Source organism: Mirounga angustirostris, unplaced genomic scaffold (genome assembly GCF_029215605.1).
Source record: "Mirounga angustirostris isolate CCGP_5_RB_7025 unplaced genomic scaffold, mMirAng1.0.hap1 SCAF_9, whole genome shotgun sequence".
NCBI classification, from domain to species: domain Eukaryota; kingdom Metazoa; phylum Chordata; class Mammalia; order Carnivora; family Phocidae; genus Mirounga; species Mirounga angustirostris.
Window position 1 is genome coordinate 116,625,285 of NW_026991717.1, and position 19,236 is coordinate 116,644,520.

At 49.7% G+C, this 19,236-nt stretch overlaps 1 protein-coding gene across 6 annotated transcripts in view; it reads right to left on the reverse strand.

The window, feature by feature from the left end:
* Nucleotides 1–241: 241 nt before the first annotated feature.
* The window catches only part of MIDEAS (mitotic deacetylase associated SANT domain protein), a 98,241-nt gene continuing 79,246 nt past the window's right edge, over nucleotides 242–19,236 (reverse strand). For 5 of the 6 annotated variants that reach the window (XM_064571314.1, XM_045901184.3, XM_045901183.3 and 2 more), the window contains 10 exons: nucleotides 13,758–14,103; nucleotides 11,729–11,795; nucleotides 11,094–11,236; nucleotides 10,886–10,989; nucleotides 10,278–10,353; nucleotides 9,505–9,593; nucleotides 7,213–7,362; nucleotides 5,829–6,041; nucleotides 4,196–4,392; nucleotides 242–3,840 (listed from right to left, as the gene is read on the reverse strand). In XM_064571314.1, coding sequence (XP_064427384.1) covers nucleotides 3,660–3,840; nucleotides 4,196–4,392; nucleotides 5,829–6,041; nucleotides 7,213–7,362; nucleotides 9,505–9,593; nucleotides 10,278–10,353; nucleotides 10,886–10,989; nucleotides 11,094–11,236; nucleotides 11,729–11,795; nucleotides 13,758–14,103 — 1,566 coding nt within the window. In that variant the 3' untranslated portion in view covers nucleotides 242–3,659. The remainder of the gene's footprint in view (nucleotides 3,841–4,195; nucleotides 4,393–5,828; nucleotides 6,042–7,212; nucleotides 7,363–9,504; nucleotides 9,594–10,277; nucleotides 10,354–10,885; nucleotides 10,990–11,093; nucleotides 11,237–11,728; nucleotides 11,796–13,757; nucleotides 14,104–19,236) is intronic. The other variant, XM_064571315.1, reaches the window with a different exon arrangement.

Sequence of the window (19,236 nt, forward strand, 5' to 3'; positions counted from 1 at the left end):
TTGTGTGAGACACTGAGTTGAGGCTTTTTCTTGTCTAAAATTTTGTAAAAATATCTCTATCTTTTCAGTAATCTTTGTAGCCAGGCAAACGTTAGCGTGTTATTTTTCCTGCCCTGGCATCATTGACAAAGAGGTGATAGAATCCTTGTAGTTCAAAAATGTCACGTAATCCCCTGCCAGCAAAACGGGGTCGATCCCAGGTGGTGAAAATCTCCCCAAAAGAACACAGCATTCAACTCTGAATTTTTAAAACCTTATTTAATAAAAGGTTTAAAGATACAGAAGAACATTCAAAAGTAAATAAGTTACATAGGTACATTACAATCACATCCGCAAGATTTACTTTAGTGTGTTATTTTTTCTTTTTTATAAAAAGCACACAAAAAATAAAATCTTCAGTCTTGTCTATCACAACTGTACAGCAAAAGAGGTAATATTTATATATATATACACTATTTTAATATGTAACAGTCTTTTTTAAAAAGGGTGCCACAGGCAGCAAACACACAAAAGGCAGTGTCTGATCATGTTTTTTTCCAAAATAAAAGGAATATACTTATTTATATGCTATTAAAATATTTGTACAATAATTACAGTCAAGGCTGTTCCTGTGCTGTCCCCTCCAAACAAGGCCTTCAACTTAGAGACAAATGAGGGAAAGGTGAAACAGCTGCAAATTGTTAGAGGCAAATATTAACACAGCAAAATATGGGGAGGACATACAATTGTTTTATAAAAATACGCATACTTCCCGTAAACCTAAGGAGTTAGGCTTGCCAGTCTGGTGATAAATACCGTTCGAAAAAAGAGAGCCCCAGTGAAAATATATTTAAACAGCTGAGGCTTGGGTATGTGTCGTATTCCTCCTTCATCTTAACATCTGGCACATGAGAAGAAAGAGGTTAGGTCACTGAGGCAGTTAAATATAGGGGATCTCTTTAGACATAAGCAGCACACGACCTCTGTGCCGGGATGGGGGGGTGGCAGAAGGGATGAGGGTGTACCTTAGCTGTGAGGGGGGGCTGCTGAAGGCATGGAGAACAGTGCGCTGACGCACAGTCTCCTTGGGTGGGTAAGAGACCTCAGAAATGGTCTGGAACACAGGCACTGGTTAGTTTCATGCCCTTAGCTAAGTGTAGATGGAGACTGGAAGATGGATATGGGAGATGGTGTGGGGAGGGCATTATAAAGCTGGAGGTGTTTGTCATTTAACTTCTTAAACAGCTCTGAATAGAAAAGAGAAAGAAAAAACAGAAGACGAGCCTATTGTGTTCACAGGGAGAAAGCACCATAAAGGACATACCTATCCCAGCTCTTATGGCTGCACCTACTTTATTGGCAGGTCACTCAGAAAAATGGCAACTGCCCTCTACACATTTTAACTTTCACCTTATATTCTAGATATGAATCCATCATGGAGCATGAGCCCTTCGAAAATACAGTGTCTGGTGGAATTAATACAGAGGTACCAGCTTGATTTTCTCCCCCAACATTCACCTAGTCTGATTTCTATGAGCTTAGAAGAGGAGAATCACTCTAAATGAAGGGGGTTCCTTTTACCACACGTCCACAGAGGGGCCTGAAACTAAATACTATTTAAATAGAAAAAACCTCGGGAAACATAAGTAGCACTTTGGGGCGAAGCTGCGAAGGCACTCTTATTACACAAGTGATTTAGAAGACAGCCTAAATTTGCCACCCTCCTGTTTCTGGAGGGTATACCAGATTTTTGCAGTCTTGGGACCTTGAAGAAGCCTTTGGGGGAAACTGGGAAGTTGAAGATCTAGGTAGCTTCCTGGAGTCTGGCGGGGAGAAGAATTTTGTTACTCCCATCGCTGGGGTCCTGAAGAACCACATTAATGCATAAATGAATGCTGAAGAACACCTGCTAGTGCATAGTTTAGAAACAAAACTCCCTCCTCACTCCCAGCTACCAAATATGGCGCCTTTAGGCTATCTCGTAAGGAGAGTGGCAGAATTTTCAGCTCCTTCCTAACCTGCTGACCTGTCATATACTTGCATTCACTTGGAACTTTTAACACAACTGAAGTTGAATAACAAGATCAGAAAAGTAACTCAGCACTCCTATAGGATTGGCAAGTGATGGGGCCTCTAGAACCTTCCAGCCCTTCACTTCAGTGACTCCATGCCAAATATGGCTTCGTCCAGCCAGAAACAAGACTAGAATTCTGGCTTCCAGCCAATCCCCTCAGGCAAGTTGAAAATACAGCCAGAGAAGAGGTAGCAATAAGAACTGCCTTTGATCTCCCTTGCTTCTGCTAGTCTTCCTGCGGCTTTGGTGACACCTCACACCTTTGTACCCTCTTCCAGGGCTACTATCACTCCTATTGGCAAAAGCTTCCAGAGTAATGAGGTGAGGGACCTTAGGGTCTTAGGAATGGGGGTGGGGTGGATGCCAAGAAGGTGCCTTGTTTTGGGATAAATGCACTTGGGCCTCTGGAAAGCAGGAGGCCCCTGGTCCCTGAGAGGATGTTAAAAATTAAATATTAAGAATAAATAAATAGCTCTCAAATGACACAAGTCAAGGAATGAAGGCTCCTGTCCAATCTGGTTAGGAAACCTCCCCCTCCCAGGGAAGGATCCAGAAATCTCCAGCAAGCGGGACTGGGGGCTGGGCTGTGGGTATCAGCACTAGACCAGGTGGGATGGGGTTAGAAGGCAGCTGCCAAGGGCAGGACAGAGGCAGGGAGGAACTTGCACCGAGGAGGAGCAGGCTGGACCCCAGATAAGCTCCCTTAGCAGCCTCCAGGGCCCAAAGGCGTTTGGCAAAAAGGTGGGAAGCAGGAAGAGCCAAGGTTTCTCACAAAGTTCCCTCCAGCCCCACCCGGCAGCTTCCACCGTCTGCGGCCTTCCCTCCCGTAGGCTGAGAGCTCGGGAGGCACGCCGGTCCCTCGGCCACACATTTGAGAACACTTCAGCCCCAGCAGGCTGCTCACCAGCAGCAAAGGGACAGGTACCTGTCCTCTGACGTACGGGCATTCCGGGAGCCTTCCTCCCAGAGGAGGTGGCCTGGGACAGGGTCATGGGAGCGGCGCAGGCCTGGGCATTGTCGTGTAGGGGACAGCACAGGTACCAGGCTGAGCTCCCTCTCGGAGAGACCACCACACTCCCTCCCGGGGAGTCCCTTTTGCCCGGGGCTTGGGGCAGGGCCTGTGCAGCCTCTGAGGTCCTCTGGGGAGGGGAAATAATGTTGCCAGGAGGGTGAGCTAGTGCTTGGCTCTCCGTGGGTCCGGGGGGGGGGAGGGGCGGAGCGGGGGTCACGGACGGAAGAAGTTGCGCGGCGGCCGAGGTCCCGGCGTGGGCGGCGGCGGCGGCGCTGGAGGCCCTCCCGAGGGGGCAGCCCCAGCCGGCAGGGACCTCGGCGGTTCCAGGAAAGCGTAAGGGCGACTTCCGACACCGAATGCAAGAGAACTGGATCCTGCAGCCCTGAAGGCTGCTCCCGGGCCTTTGATAAATAAAAGAGCCGTTTATTTTATTGTCTCGTTTTGCAGAGAAAGTCCACGTGATCGCTCCTCTCTCCCTCCGGAGGTCCCGGGGTGCTTGCCGGAGCTCGGGCAGGCCGGTGCGGGGAGGGCCCGGGGTCCGGGGAGAGGGGCGGCCCCGGGGCCCCGCGGCCGAGCTCCCCCCACCCCGGGCCGTCAGCCCCTCTCCCCCGCGCCGCTCTCCTCGCGCAGGGCCGGCTGGTGCGGAGAGGCGGCGGCTGCGGTGGCCGCGGCGGCCGCCGCCTCCTTCTCCTTCTGCCTCAGAGCGGCTGCCTTCTTCTCCTGCTCCGCGTGGCTCTTCATGTGGGCGCTGCGGCTCTTCACCTTGTAAAACACCCTGTAGCCGGGGCAGGAGGGGCTCAAGTCAGAGGGCCGTCCCCTCGCCCCTGGGACCACCAGGCTAGGGCGTGCGTGCGCGTGTGGTGTGCGCCCCCGCCTGGGTCCGTCCTGAGCCCGCCTGCCGGGCGCCGGCCACTCGGCCCACCCCCACCCTCCTCCTAGGGAACAAACGGAGGGGTTCCTGATTCGGCGCCATCATCCGTCTTCTTGGAGCCAGGTGACATCACTGCCCTAGAAACCCTCATTGCCAATCAGAAGACGAGGGCAGAGTTCTGACTGCCTCTTCCCTCTCCCCTGCCCCCCAGCCGTGGCCACCCTGCTAGGTCCCAGTGGAGGAAGGGCCACCATCTTACCTGCCACATTTTTTACAAGGGAAAGTGTTCTCCTGATTTTGGGTCTTGTTAAACGTCTCTGTTTTTTTCTTCTTCTCCGAAAAAGGTAGTGCCCTCCGTGACTTCCCTGCCCCCTCCCTTGGCTTCTCTGAGGCATGGCCACCAGCAGACCCAGGGGCATTTGATTCATGGCTTCGGAGGATGAGGATGTCATTGGCCTGGAGAGGATCAGACAAGGAGAGGTGAGAGATCTGGGAAAGAGAGGTTCCTGAATCACTCCTGCCAAATGGGCCCCTAGAATCCACTGGAATCCTTTCAGTGACAAGGGACTCACTGCTTTCTGGCAGCCCATTCGGGTCTTTGGCCAACTCTATCTTGGCCAAGCTGTTGGTACAGTCATTCTGTGGGACAGCCTATGGCAGCTAGGACTTCTCCATGCATCTATCTGACGGGGGGGCCTTGGTGTCTCAATTAATGATGTTTGCATGTTTTCAGTCATTTAGCCCATTCATTCATGCCTTAATTCCATAAATGAGATTCAAGTCCATGTGACTGTGCCAGTGCTGGGGATACAGAGGTGACAGACAGGGACCCCTGCTCTCAGAGAGCTCGAAATCTAGTGAACGGGACAGACAACATGAGCCACCAGCGGAAATGCCAAGTAGACAAGCAAACGACCGAGAGTAGAGGACCCTGGCACAGAACTGGAGGGGTGCTGCTCAGGATATAGGAATCACGGGCCTTGGGTTAGGGGAGCCTCAGATGGCCATCAGAAGTCGCAAGTATGTGCACGGTTGACCCTCATAGGGAAGTATTCACAGAAGTCAGCAGAACTTGGAGCTTGTACACAGAGCACAGCTCCTGGAGGAGCACTGCCAAGTCTCAGAAGAGAGGGAACAGCTGTTGTCTACAGTCTGGGGCGGGGTTGGGGGGTGTCTTCCTGCAAGCGTAAGTGTACAACACAAAAACTTTTTTAAAGGCTCTCATGGTAGTTCCCTATTAGGCCCTTCCCATCCCTACTCTCTTTTGGGGGACCTCTCCCTGACAAGGAACACCTCTGGCCGGTATGTCTGGCTTCTTGGTCTGCGATATGGTGGACAGAGGACCTCACTACAAGGACCGTGGGCGGGACCTCAGGCAAGTCACTCAGCATCTCTGAACCCAGTGTCCTCTATCTTCCAGGTAGGTGTTCACACTTTATGCGGTTACCGTGAGGAATCAACGAGAGATAATGGGCAGGAAGGCACTGTGCGGAGAACATGTGTGAGGGGCCATTGCTGTTCTCATGGTCTCAGCTCGTTCTTGCCAGGCGTTCTTGGTGAGGACACAGCTCTCTTAGGGGGAGCCTGCCTGACCTACAACTCATAAATGCTTCCCCAACGTCCCACATGCCTTTTAGGTCTTCACAAAGCCTTCTTCTTGAGTCTCAGATCCAGAAGCAATATAGTATAAAAATTAAGAGCAGACTTTGGAGTCAGGCTGCCTACTAGTTGTCTTACCTAGGGGCCTCAATTTCCTCATCTGTAAAACGGGCATAATGACAGTGCCTACCACCCAGGGTTCCATGTTCCTGTTCTGCCCTCCCTCCCACCCCCCAGGCCCAGCTCCAGCCCCCTTCCTGGCCCTGGGCTCCCCCAGCGGAGGTCACACTTACCGACTCATTGGCCTGTAGTGTCTGTGTGGCCTTGACAGCCGCTGCCCTCCGGCTTCGCTCTCTCCCCTCCTCCTGCTCTCCCTTCTCCTGGATCTCTGGCACCTCCTCCTCCCCCTCCTTCCTGGTCTCCTTTACTTCCCTCTTGGGCTCCCGTCTCTCTTCACTTGGAGACTCTCTTCTGGGAGGAGGCACCCTAGGGAACTTCTGGGAAGTCTACAGGGGACAAGAACGAGGGCAGTGAGCCTGGAGCTCAGTTACACAGCCGCACTGCCCTGCTTGTGACCCAGCCCGGGGCCACTAGCCCCTGCTCACCCTGCTTGCCTGGCCTGGCCCGGCCCAGCGGGGCCTCCCGTGCTGTGGCTCTGTATCCTCCCCCCGCTAGTCTGCCTGGGAAAGACGATGGAGTCTGGAGCCCTGGAAGCCCTGGAAGCCCTCAGGAAGAGACGGAGCACTTGAGACTGAGTTAGGGGCAGGGAGGGAGCATGCCAGTCCAAGAAACACATCCTTCAGCAAGGTTGTCTGGTGGGGCCAGGCAGCAGCCTTAGCTGCAATTCTAAACCATCTTCCTCATGCTTTCGGGACCTGCACCCACTTCCCATCTGCACACTGGGGACCAAACCACTCTCTGCTTAGCACATCACCAAGACGATGTTAGGTGGATATATGGACAGAGAATTAAGTAATATTCACTTTTCAATTTTCTTTCAATCCTGATTGTATCAAGGACAAAGTTTCGAGTTGGATCTTAATGTGTCTTCTATACTTCTCCAGGTTTAATTAAACAGAGATCAGGGCCAAGACTCAGAGCCTTGGCAGGTAAGAGTATCTACCTAGAATTTAATAACATTGTTTGGTTTTCATTATCTACTTATTTTCACTAGTACCTTCTATGGCAAACAATACTAGTTATCTATTTATGATTGTGATACAATGTTTCTCTTCTGAGTAACAAATGAGTTGATTTAAAGAAAAATATGAAGTAGGAGCACAGGTGGTATGTGAACATGACAAAATCAGTAACAGTGACGTGTGGTCGGGATGCAGAGAGAACATATTCATGGCTGTATAAGAATGACTCCAGTTTGGGCAACAGTGTTAGAGATCTGCTGCGAGGGGACAGTAAGTCAGCACTGGTGCAAATACTGATGCGGGGTTCTGCATCAACACACCCTGTTATTATCATGACACTGGCAGATAGAGAGGGGAACCTAAAAGGTCCAGGTCCAGTGCCCAGGACATCAGCTCCTTGAGGCTGTTAGGGACACTGCCTTCCTCTCTCTACCCTCCAGGGACTTCCAGAGAGCTTGGCCTCAGGCTCCCAACTCAGCCCCTGGCCCCAGACACAGCCAAGGCTCTAAGCAGCCAAAGCTGGGAAGGGAGTCACCTTAATATCCACTTCAACCTCTTCCTGGGCCGACTTCTCGTCGCTTGTATCCACATCCCCGAAGGTTAGCGTCCCATTGCGGCCAATTTTCACCTGCTTCTTGTAGGTGTAGTAGAACTCCACGCACTGGGCCACGGTCTTGGTCTGGATCTGGTTTGAAGCCAAAACTGAGGTCAGAGTTCCTGGTTTAGCTCACCTTCCTGGGGATACTCCAGCCTTTCCTGTCCACGCATATGTTCCCCCCGCTCCCAACCGCAACAAATGCTGAACCCGAGAAACCCAGGAAATATAACCATTTCTCCAATGCCTACTCTGAACAAACCACTGACCAATGCTTCAGCACTATTAAAAAAGAAAAGAAAAAAAAACTAAAAAAGCTAAAAAGCTAAAAGCAACAAAAGGCCATTGGGGGAGATCTGAATAGGATAGGGACTGCATATTAGAGAATATTATTGTATCAGTTTAAATTTCTTGGGTATGATGACGGTATTGTGGTTTTGCAAGAGAATATCCTTGTTTTTAAGTGACATTTGGGTCAAGTGTCATGATGTCTGTAACTAACTTTTAATGATTAGTTAAAACAGAGGGAGAGGAAGTAGGGTGTATATAAATTTATATATAAACAGAGAGAGAGAGAGAGGGAAAGCAAGTATGGCAAACGGTAACAATTGGTAAATGTATATGAGGGGTACATGGGTGTTCATTGCACTATTTTTTCAATTTTGCTGTAAGTCTGAAATTTTTCCAAAATAAAAAGTTCAGGGTGAAAACGTGTGGACACCATCCATGTTCAGAGCCAGCGCAGACCTGGCAACACAAACTGCCTTCATGAAGCCGGGCAACAGTGTCATTCCTCCCCAGGGTGCTGCAACTGGCAAGTGAGGCTTAGAGAAATGTTAAACCGTCCTCTGTCAGAGAGGGACTGAAGGGACACTAACAAGAAAGTTCTGGAAAACCTGAAAAGGAAGCAGAAGGCCCAAGTCTTACTCCTAACTCTGCCACTAAATGGCTGTGTGACTTTAGGCGAGTCTCTTCACGTGTAGATGAGCCTCCAAGGGGCCTCCTGGCCTCTGAAACCCTAGCACTCCCAGGTCACAAATGCATCTGGCTCCTGGGTTTAGTTTCTGGAGCGTTTCCCACACACAGAGGCTGTTTGCTCTGACTCTGCCCTTTCTGCCCCAGGCTCCCAGGCAGCTCAGCCAACTGTGGGGCTGCAGAGGGAGCCGGGAAGTCCTATCCACAGAGGCCAAGGGGTCAGTGACAGTCTTCAGTGCCCGAGGAGGAAACAGACGTGCTCCAATCTCACAGGAATGGCCAAGTCACAAATGTATTAATTAGATCCTGTTTACGCTTTTGCTATCAATTCTCTTTGATCATCTGTATGACTAATAGTCTGCTCTTTTCATTAAGGCGTTAGTCGCCCCGCAGTGCATTTCACGGGCATGTACTTCGCAGAAATGTTGCCCAATCTGGGAATGCAATGTTGCTAAACCCCAGCAAATGACTGTCCTCACAACAGGGCCCTTGTAGGAGAGTTCATCAGCACTTTGCCCAGTCCCCAGAGCTGTCCTGGCACAATCTACAGTTCCAGGAGGAGACAACACATTCTTGGAAACCCTCTTTCCTCAGTGGTCTACAAGGCTCAGATTTTGTGAGGCAGGGCTGCTGGAAAGATGCACGTCCTTGGATTAGCAAAGTACTCTTCTTCTCCCAGAAGAACACAGGGAGAGGACGAGATAAATCCAATCTAGGAAAACTAGGCTTGGCCTCCTCTACTTGGTCAGCTGAGTTACTGGAAGGAAGCCCTGGGTCTGGCAGGAAGAGGGCAGCGGCCCCCCAGGTCAGTTACACAGTCTCTTCCTTGCTGGCTCTCAGTTCCCCTCATTCTTAGGGTGATCTCTCCTCCACATGCTGATTGTGGCTTTTGAAGTACTCCAGCCCCTTGGGGAATGGCTCACATCTGTCTGCAGCCCTCCTTCTCTTCCTGCACCCCACCCCCCCACCCCGAGGCAGGTCACTCTCTGAAGTCTGACCTCGCTGGGTCTGCCCACTCAGGCCTCCCTCTGAGATCCCAGAGTATGGGCACTACCCTAACCTGAGGGAAGAAGGCTCGGAACCAAGGGGAGGAAAGGCCCAATCTTTCCCCCTTGTTTTGTTTGTCTCTGAGGATACCGAGTGGCCTTAACCTAACCGCTTTCTCAGAGGGCCTGGTAAGGGACTGCAGGCCCACCACCGGCAGAGGGAGCCCCAAATCATGCAGCCAGTTCCTGGCCTTCACTTGCCCCAGCTCACCAGCTTCTGCACCAGGAAGAAATCCTTCTTGTAGATGGCAATGCCCTTGTTGAAGAGCTTCCTCTCCGCCATCCTCCACTGGTCAGAGCCTGTGGGGCAGAGAGGAGCCAAGGTCGTGAGGTGGAGCTGGGCACCCCGTGGGGGCGATCCTGACTGGCACAGAAGTGTGAGGGCATCCACGGGTGGTCTCTGCAGGCACCCTGAGCTGGATCCACATCCTGCTTGTGCCACTTAATCTGCCTCTGAGCCTCACTCCCCTCGCTCTCCACCTGGGAGCTCGTCCAAGAAGCCACCGCGCCCGCTGTGGTGCAGACTAAATGAGGTAATCCTGGGGAACCCTCGATGCTCTCCCGGGCACACACAAGACGCACCGCTCAACAGGGATCGAGGACAGTGGCTGCTGTGACTAGGCCGTTCGGTCAGTGTCCCTTCTAGAGCACAGCGCCCAGCAGGGGACAGGGCACTCCAGGGGCTGTCTAAGTTCCAGGCACCTGATGCTAGTTTGGATGGCACTCCCTAGATTCCTGTCCCTTGCACCCAGCCATGGACTTTTCTGCCTGCATGGCCTCCCACCTGCCCACACCTCTCTCCCTTCCCCTCCAGGGCACAGGAGGCCCCTTGAGAACTACCCCAGCTTTGGTGTCGGTTCCTTCACTCTGGCTCTTGGCTTGTCCACCCCCCACCTCCTCCCCCGCACCCAGGGCTGTGACTCAGCACAAAGCTGGGCCCCACTGATGCTGGAGACCCCTTGAGGCTCCAGGTCTCAGGCCCACCTGTGTAGTGATACGTTGCCAGTGGGTGGTTATGGGGCCGCAGGGGCTTCTTCAGTAGCAGCTTATTCAGCGTTTCCTGAAGGGGAAGTGAGGAAAAGGGTCAGGGCTCTGCAGGGGTCTCAGTGGTAGGCTGAGCATCCTAGGTGCCAGGCAAAACTCCCAGAAGGCTTCTTCAGCCCTCTGAGTAGTAGGGTGGGCCTTTATTTTTGCCCCCGCTTAACTGCTGAGGGACAAGAGGTCTGGCAGGATGATGAGGTCATGGGGGGTGCGGCTGCTCTGGAACCAGGCCGTGGGCCTCTTAAGAGGGAACATGCGGCCCCCAGGACAGACAGCCACAGGTAGAGAAAGCCCTCAGTGACAGCCTTTCTAAGGGTGGGGACTCACTGACCCAGGATCAGAGACTGGGGTAGACGGGAGGACCCTGTGCAGCAAAGTCTGGACTTTGGAAGTAAGATGGCCGTGGGTGGAGCCCCTACAACCCCCAGCTTGGTCAGACCCTCCTGCCTGCCTCAGACCAGCATGTCAGCAGTCCTGGCTCCTGCGCAGAAGACCCGGATCCAGGCCAGCCTCCCTGAGGGTCCCTCCCTCCACCAGGGCTGCTGTCTCACCAGGATGTCTCCCCTGGACTCATGCAGACAGTGCAGGGCCAGCTCCTGGTTGGTACCAGCTCCAGGGAAGATACTGGAGCAGGCAGCTGTCAACAGGTCTTCCACTGGAGCACGTGTGGGAAGGGAGGAGAAGAAATCATTTTCCGGGCCTAGCCCACCCACCTGCCCGACAGCCCGCCTTCACCTCCTGGCCCCGGTGCCCTCTCACCTTGCCTCTGCTTCTCTCGGCTCCTCTCAAGGTCCTCCCACGGCTGCCACACCAAGTCGGCCTTGTGGGGGTCCGCAGCTGCCAGAGCGCGGTCCCTCATCGAGGGGATTTCCGCCTGGAACCGGGAGCCCACGTTGATCCGTCTGCAGGGGTGGAAAGGGCAGGGAGTGAGGCCTCACCCCGCGGCGATAGGGACTCCTTCCCCCCGGGAGAAGATGCAAGGGGTAGCTGGCAGAGGCTGAGCACAGCAAGGCCCCAACTGGGTGTAAGGGAATTTGCCTTCCATGAGGAAGCCTGGCAAAGGGCACCTGGTCGGGCCAGAAAGACAAGGCCCAGAGGTTGGAAAGGGGAGAAGCTCCAGGTTTCCAGACACAGAAGGAAGGAGTCTCTTGGACTCTACCCTCCTAATTCTCCTCAGAGGCAAATTTAAACTGCGCTCGTCCTTTCCTTTCCCTGTGACTTCCACACAGAAGCAGGGTGGGGACAGTAAAGCCCAGAGCCCACTGCAGAATCTCAGAGGCCCGCTCAGCCCTCTGTGGGCCCCACACGACCCTCCTCTTCCTCACGGGACCCGCACGCACTGGACCCCACTCGGCCACCCTCATGCCGTGGGCCAGAGGAAGGGCTGCACTTACGGCTCGATGCTCACTGGGGTGGCCTCCCCCATCACAGAAAGGACAGGTGGGGTGACTTCAGCACTATCTATGGGACAAAAGGCACGTTGGTGAATGGCACCGTCCTCCCTTCAGCAAGCTCCCCCACCCCCACCCTACGTGGCTGCTCTGTTTGCAAAGACCCACAGCAGTGACTCACAGAGACTCACACTTGGAAATCAGGCCCCCTGAATCCTGGCTCCTCAGCCTGCAACTGTGACGACTAACTGAGACTCTGCCAAACATGTGGGTGCTTCTGTTTCCACACCTGCTGAAAGGGGCTATTACTACCCACCTCCCAGAGTTAATGTGAGGACTGAATGAAATCACACACAGAGCCTCACCCTCAATAAATATCAGCTATTATTATTACTACTACTCCTACCCAAAGCTGGGTCCCTGCCCCGGGAGCTCCCACACTACAGAATTAACACCAACATTAAACTGTACCTGCTCTAGTCAAGAGGCTGAAACTTCTGGCACGCTAGCAAGGTGGTGAAGGGGATCCCCATTTCACACTTATCTTCTCACTTCCACGCTGGATTCTCAGCCTCAGTTTCTCCTGAGCTCATCTTAGTGCCCCATGTGATCCAGACACTCCCTTGCTCCAAAACCAAAACCTTGGCTGACTCCCCTCTGCAGCCTGAGATAAAACCTGAACTCCTCAGCTCAGCTGGCTCATGCAGTCCCCCTTCCATCTATACCTCCCCCTACCCCCTTGCCTGAACCCCAGATCCTAGCAGACTGCTTACTCACGGCTCATCACTCTTCCTGCACATCCCACCTCCAGGCCTTTGTACCACTCGTTTTCTTTAGCCTAGTGGGCCCTCCCCACCCCCTTCCTAGTTTAAGCTCAGCTCTAGCCCCACCCTCTCTTGAATGCTTTCTTACCACCCCAGGCTAGGAGCCTCTGCAGGCTTTGGAGCTTAGGGTCTGCTTCACTCGCTGGCTACTGATCCCACTCTGCTCCTAACCTCTGCTTTTCTTTCTCCCAGGTTCCCATGTCAACTCCCTAATGACCCTGTACTCTCTTTAGAACAGACCATGCTGTCCCATGCACTGTTGGGGCATTCACCAGCCCAGTTCAACGCTTTACACCCAAGTACTCGATAAATACTCATAGATGGACGGGAGGCCTCTCTTTGCTGCCAGTCGGTCTCTACAGTGACTTCTTCCTGCACAACCCAGGCAGGGAGAGAAGCTCCAAGCTTGGAGGGTACGTGGGAGGGCAGGTCAGCCAGCCCAGGGTGAGCCATTTCTCACCCACAGACACCAGGGGGCACCAGAGAGCTACGCCAAGGGAGTCAGGGTCAGAGGTTAATCTGGTGATGGCGCAGCCTCACCCTTCTACCTCCCACTTAATCCTCCACTACCTAAGAGATAGGATTATCCCATTTTTTCAGAGGAAATGGATCCTTTTGTGGAGCGGGACACATTTTTCAACACTTCACTAGCCAGGCCTGCCAAAATGTCTGCTCTTGGCCAAAACAACTGGTTAAGAGACCCAGGAGACAGGATCTACCACAGAATAAGAGCAAACATGACGCTCCAGGCATGACGTTAAGTGCTTTACGTTTGTTTGTTAATGCACCTGAACCTCACCACAACCCTGTGAGGTGGCCATTAGGTTGAACCCTAGGAAACTGCTATTTGTGGATCCCAAAACAGTTGAAATTGGCAATCTCATCATCAACCCAATACTACTATCTTCAATTAAATACTGAAGAAACTGAAGCTGAGAGGGTTTAAATGACTTGCACAAATAACAGTAAATGGTAGAACTGGGATTTGAACCCAAGCAGTTGGGCTCATACCCCCCCACCCCTGCACCCCTGCCTGTTCTTGAACCAGGAAAATCTCCTTTTCTCTCTCAGAGAAGAGAGTGGAGCCCCTTTGCCCACAGTGCTTTAGCCCCATCTCCAGCAGCCCTGTAAGCGGCGTCTCATCCCTACCCACCGCCCTCCCTCCCCACATCCCCTGCCCCTGTGGCCCCTGAGGGCGGGTCACTCACTAGACCGGAGCAGGGTGCGATGGGCACTCTTTGGCGTGATGGGAGGGGGTGCTGGGATGCTGCTGGTTGACATGATGGCATTGAAATAGAGGCCGGAGCCTTCCCGCACAGGGCTAAGGATGGGGGGAGGGGTGTAGGGCGGCAGCTCAAAGCTCCGCTCTGAGGGGTGGTCGGCTAGGCGGACAGGAGAGCGCAGGTGGCTCTGGTATGGGGTGATGTTGGAGTAGACGGGAGGGGCAATGAAAGTGCCCGCCTTGGTGGGGATGATCAGGGGCTCAGGCCGTGGCCGCTGCTTTGGTTTCCGCGCTGAAGCTTCCCCTTCCAACTTGACATTCATGTCCTCAGCCTGGAGAAGGAATAGAACCAAGATGGCTCAGCCTCCTATGTGCTGGGAAAACCGAAGACTTGACCACTGCTTGTCAGTCTCCCCTTTGGAACTTAGTCTGCCCACTACACCCGCCAAGGCAAACCTGAGACAGAGAACAGGTCCAAAATTCCTTTCACTGTCTCCTCTAGGCTGGGGGTTGGCAAACTGTTTCGGTAAAGGGCCAGAGAGTGAATTTAGGCTTTGAGGGCTGCACGCCCGTCTCCCTTCTTCTTCTTCCCCTCCTCCCCATCCTTTTCAAATAATCCTTTTAAACGTAAAATCCAAATAAATAAATAAATTAAATAAAATGTAAAATCCATTCTTAGGTCTGGATTTGGTCCACAGGCCCTAGTTCCCAACCCCTGAGGTGAAGTATGCTATTGGGCAGGAAACCATAGTAGTTACGGGTCCAGGCTCTGCAGCTGGATTGCCTGGTATGGGATCTACCTCCTTTACTTACCACCTAAAATTTCTTAACTTCTCTGTGCATCATCATTTTTAACATGGGAATAATAAGCACCTCCCAAATGGGTTAGCTCTGAGAACGAAATGAATTAATACATGGAAATCACTGAGAACAGTACCCGATATGTAGTAATTGCTCAATAAATACCAGCTGCTCTCAAGCTCTGTATTAGATGGAGGCGCCAACTGTGTGCCACGACCTGAGCAGGGACCACAGAATGAACAGGACGGTCCTGTCCTCACAGAACTTGTCCTCATAGTATCAGTCCCATGATAGAGGGTAGGTAGGGCTATAAGGGAATAGAGGCCTCTCTCTGCCCCATCCCTGTCCTCTCAAGAGAGAACGGAACCCTACGGGGAAGAGCAACATCCACATCATCTCCCTGGGTGTAGAGCGGGCTAACAGGTGAGGCTGGCCACACTGACTGAGGAGGCCTGGGAACAGCAGGCTTTCTTCCCCTCCCAGGGTCCAGCTCCCACAACCTCTTTCAGCAGAGGGCCTTGACTCTCCATGAGGTCCTGGCCGTGTCCTTTACCCATTTGTGCCCTCTTTTCTTTTCTACAGACTAGGAAGAAATGAAATTTTTCATTCTTCCTCCCTTAGGGGAACAAGATGATTACACAGAAAAAAACACAATGGAGTCGAAGGCATCCAAACTTGCCAGACAAGAAATCCAACATGAACTCAGCTAGCTGTAATGATTTGTAATTTTGTAATAAGGGAAATGGAATGAAACTATTTTGAATATTTGACAATATTTTTTGTATTGATTTTGTAGGTATGATAATAATATTGAGGTTATATATGGAAAGAAGGGAGGGAGGAAGGAAGGAAGGAGGGAGCAAGGGAGGGAGGGAGGGAGGAAGAAAGGAAGGGAGAAAGCTTATGTATTGTGTACTTCAGATACAAACCTAAGTATGTATGAATGCAATGATATGGTGTTTGGCATTTGTTTCAAAAAAAGAAAATATCCAGTGGCAGGAAGAAGTGGAGATACAAATAAAAAAAGAATGTCTATATTTTGAAAACCGTTAAAGCCAGCGGATGGCTAAATATTGAGGTTCATTTTACCATTCTTTATACTTTTATGCAAGATTGAAAATATCTATAATACAAAGAAAGATAAAGAAATAAGTAAACAAATAACCAAAAATAAATAAATAGACCTCCTCCTAAAGCCTGGTGAAGTGAAAGTACCCACGGGTGGGGATTCAAGAGGTCCGAATTCCAGGGCTAGCTCTGTCATTACTTGGCTGTACAAACTTAGGTAGGTCTCTTGCCTTTTCTGGACCTACTTCCTCATCTATGAAATGGGCATGCAGAGCTGTGTAGTTGCTCAGGCTCCTTCTGGCCATCCTCAGGACAAGCTGAGGCCTCTAGCCTCCAATCTCTATCACAACCAGGGAATAAGACCCCAGAGAGTAGACACTGAGCTGTTCAGGATAATCTTAAAGCTCCCCTTTCTATTACAGAGGACAGGCTCACAGGCCAACTCTCCAGCTGAGAACAACTAAAAAATCCAAACTCTATATAAAAACCACATTTCTGAAAGTAGCAGAGAGCAAATCAGTTGGCAAAGACTTGAAGAGCCAAGATACAGGAAAAAAAAGGCAAGTGAAAGAGGTGAGTGCGACATTTGGAGCTGTGTTTTCCCTAGAGGTGGATGCATTACTAGAAGAGGTAACTGGGAAGCTGTGAAACTAAACAGAGTTCTTAACAAATCCAGGAGCTAGCAGAATAAAAATTGGGCTTTAGGCCTTGCCAAGGAAGGAGAGCCTGATAAACCCCCAGGTTTGGACTGGGGCCCCAAAGGGCTAAATCCTCAGAATAAAGGTAAATCAGAAATAGACTAGTCCTCACACAGAATAATGCTCAACTTAAAATCATCTCATCTCAACGGCTGATTAAATTAAAGTAATTCAGGATTGCTAATGCCCTTTGCTACCAGTCAGATGCAAAGATACATCCTCTCTGGAAGACAAGAATATCATCCAGAGTCTTTAATTACCTCAACAATTTTTCACGCAATTAAAAGTAACCGGGGTATACAAGATATACAAGAGAACAAAATGTGACTTAGAAACAAGAAGTAACATAACAGAAAGAGACCCCTGAGGATCCCACTAATGGAGTTATCAGACATAAACTTTAAGAATACTACGCCTAAATTATGCAATAAAATGAAAGGTTGAAAATTTCATCAAAGAACTAGGAACTCTAAAAATGAACCAAACAGAAATTCAGTAACCGAAAAAAATAACTAAAAATAAGAACTCGATGAGTGGGCTTAACAACATATTAGATATAACTAAAGAGAGAATGGGTGAACTGAAAGGCCAGAATAAGAGAAAAGTGGAAATACAGAAAAGTGCATGACAGACAAAATAGGGGATATGGTGAAAGACTCTAACAGGTGTGTAACTGGAGTCCCAGAAGGAGAGAAGAGAGAAAATGGGGCAGAAGAAATATTTAAGGACTACAAACTCTAAACAGGATAAATACAAAGCAAACCAATATTTAGGTGTAACAGCAAAACTGCTAAAAACCAATGACAAAAAAAAAAAAGCACTTAAAAGCAGTAAGATAAAAAGACACCTTATATTCAAAGACACAACAATATGGCTTATGATGATTTCCCAACACTGTAACTACAATGGAAGTCTGAAGACAATAGAGTGATATTCTTTTTTTTTTTTAAGATTTTATTTATTTATTTGAGAGAGAGAATGAGAGACAGAGAGCATGAGAGGGAGGAGGGTCAGAGGGAGAAGCAGACCCCCTGCTGAGCAGGGAGCCCGATATGGGACTCGATCCCTGGACTCCAGGATCATAACCCGAGCCGAAGGCAGTCGCTTAACCAACTGAGCCACCCAGGCGCCCAATAGAGTGATATTCTTTAAGTGCCAAGAGAAAATAACTACCAAAACAGAATTCTCCACCCAGCAAAGTTATCCTCCTCCTCTCTTGCTCTCTCTCTAATAAATCAATCTTTTTTTTTTTCTTTAAAGATTTTATTTATTTATTTGACAGAGAGAGACACAGCGAGAGAGGGAACAGAAGCAGGGGGAGTGGGAGAGGGAGAAGCAGGCTCCCCGCAGAGCAGGGAGCCCGACGCGGGACTCGATCCCACGACCCTGGGATCATGACCTGAGCTGAAGGCAGTCGCTTAACCAACTGAGCCACCCAGGCGCCCCTCTAATAAATCAATCTTAAAAAAATAAAAATTTTCAGACAATCAAAGACTAATAAATTTCATCATTAATAGACTCACACTAAAGGAAATACTAAAGGATGTTTTTCAAGCAGCACATAAATCATCTGAGCTAGAAGCTTGGAGATACGAGAAGAAATGAAAAGCAACAAATATGCTAAGTCTTTCAGTAAATCTAAAATGAACAACAACTGAACAAAACAATGAGGAATGTATAGAATTGTTGAATCACAAGGTTGTACAGCCGAAACTAAAATAACACTGTATGTTAACTATATTGGAATTAAAATTAAAAACTTAATAAAAACAATGATGTTATAACATCTTGGTAATGTTAAAATGTTTAGAGAATGAAAACACGTGTTAATAATTCTACAAGTTAAGAGACTGGTGAAAAATGGAGTTAAAAGTGTTGTAAGAACTTTGCATTGTTCTGGAAGAGGTAAAATACTAATTTATATTAGATTTCAATAAGCCAAGAATGTGTGTTTTACTCTCTAGTAGCTCTTTTCAACCACAGAATTGAGCCCTAATGTCACAAGGCATTCACCGTATGTAATGACTTAGCTTCTCGCCTAGGCATCTAGAATGGTACTAGCTTTGTACCATCCTCCAGCGATTTGAGAAGGTAGTTATTCAAATTCCTTTTTGTGGGGCTTAGTTCTCTCACATTAATCCAAGAAAGAAAGGCTGCCTGGATAATTACTAAAAGAGTCATAAAGAAAGAAATAAAAGAGTAATAATTAAGTAAATCAATAAGAATACTAAACAAGTATATAACTAATAAATTAATAAAGAGGGAAAATGGAATACCAACCCAATCAATCCAAAGGGGGTGAGAGGGTGGGAGAAAGGAACAGAAAAGGCAACACGGGATAAATAGAAGGCAAACGGTGAGAAGGCCGATTTAAACCCAAGTATTTCAGTAATTACGTTAAAAGTAAACTATGTCAATACCCTAAAAGACAAAGGTTGTCGGAACAGATAATAACAAACTCCAATTACAGGCCACTTGAAAGATACACCTTAAGCATAAGGATACAGAAGGGCTAAAAGTAAAAAGATGGAAAAGATACACATCTCATCCATTCCCCCCCACCCCCGAACCCGGCAACAGTAACCAAAAGAAAGCCAGATGTTCACAAAATAGACTTTTTTTTTTTTTTAAGATTTTATTTATTTATTTGAGAGAGAATGAGATAGAGAGAGAGCATGAGAGGGGGGAGGGTCAGAGGGAGAAGCAGACTCCCTGCTGAGCAGGGAGCCCGATGCGGGACTCAATCCTGGGACTCCAGGATCATGACCTGAGCCGAAGGCAGTCGCTTAACCAACTGAGCCACCCAGGTGCCACCCCACAAAATAGACTGTAAGAGGCAAAAAGATTACTAAAGATAAATAGAAACACTTCATAATGATGAAGTCTCTAATCTACTTC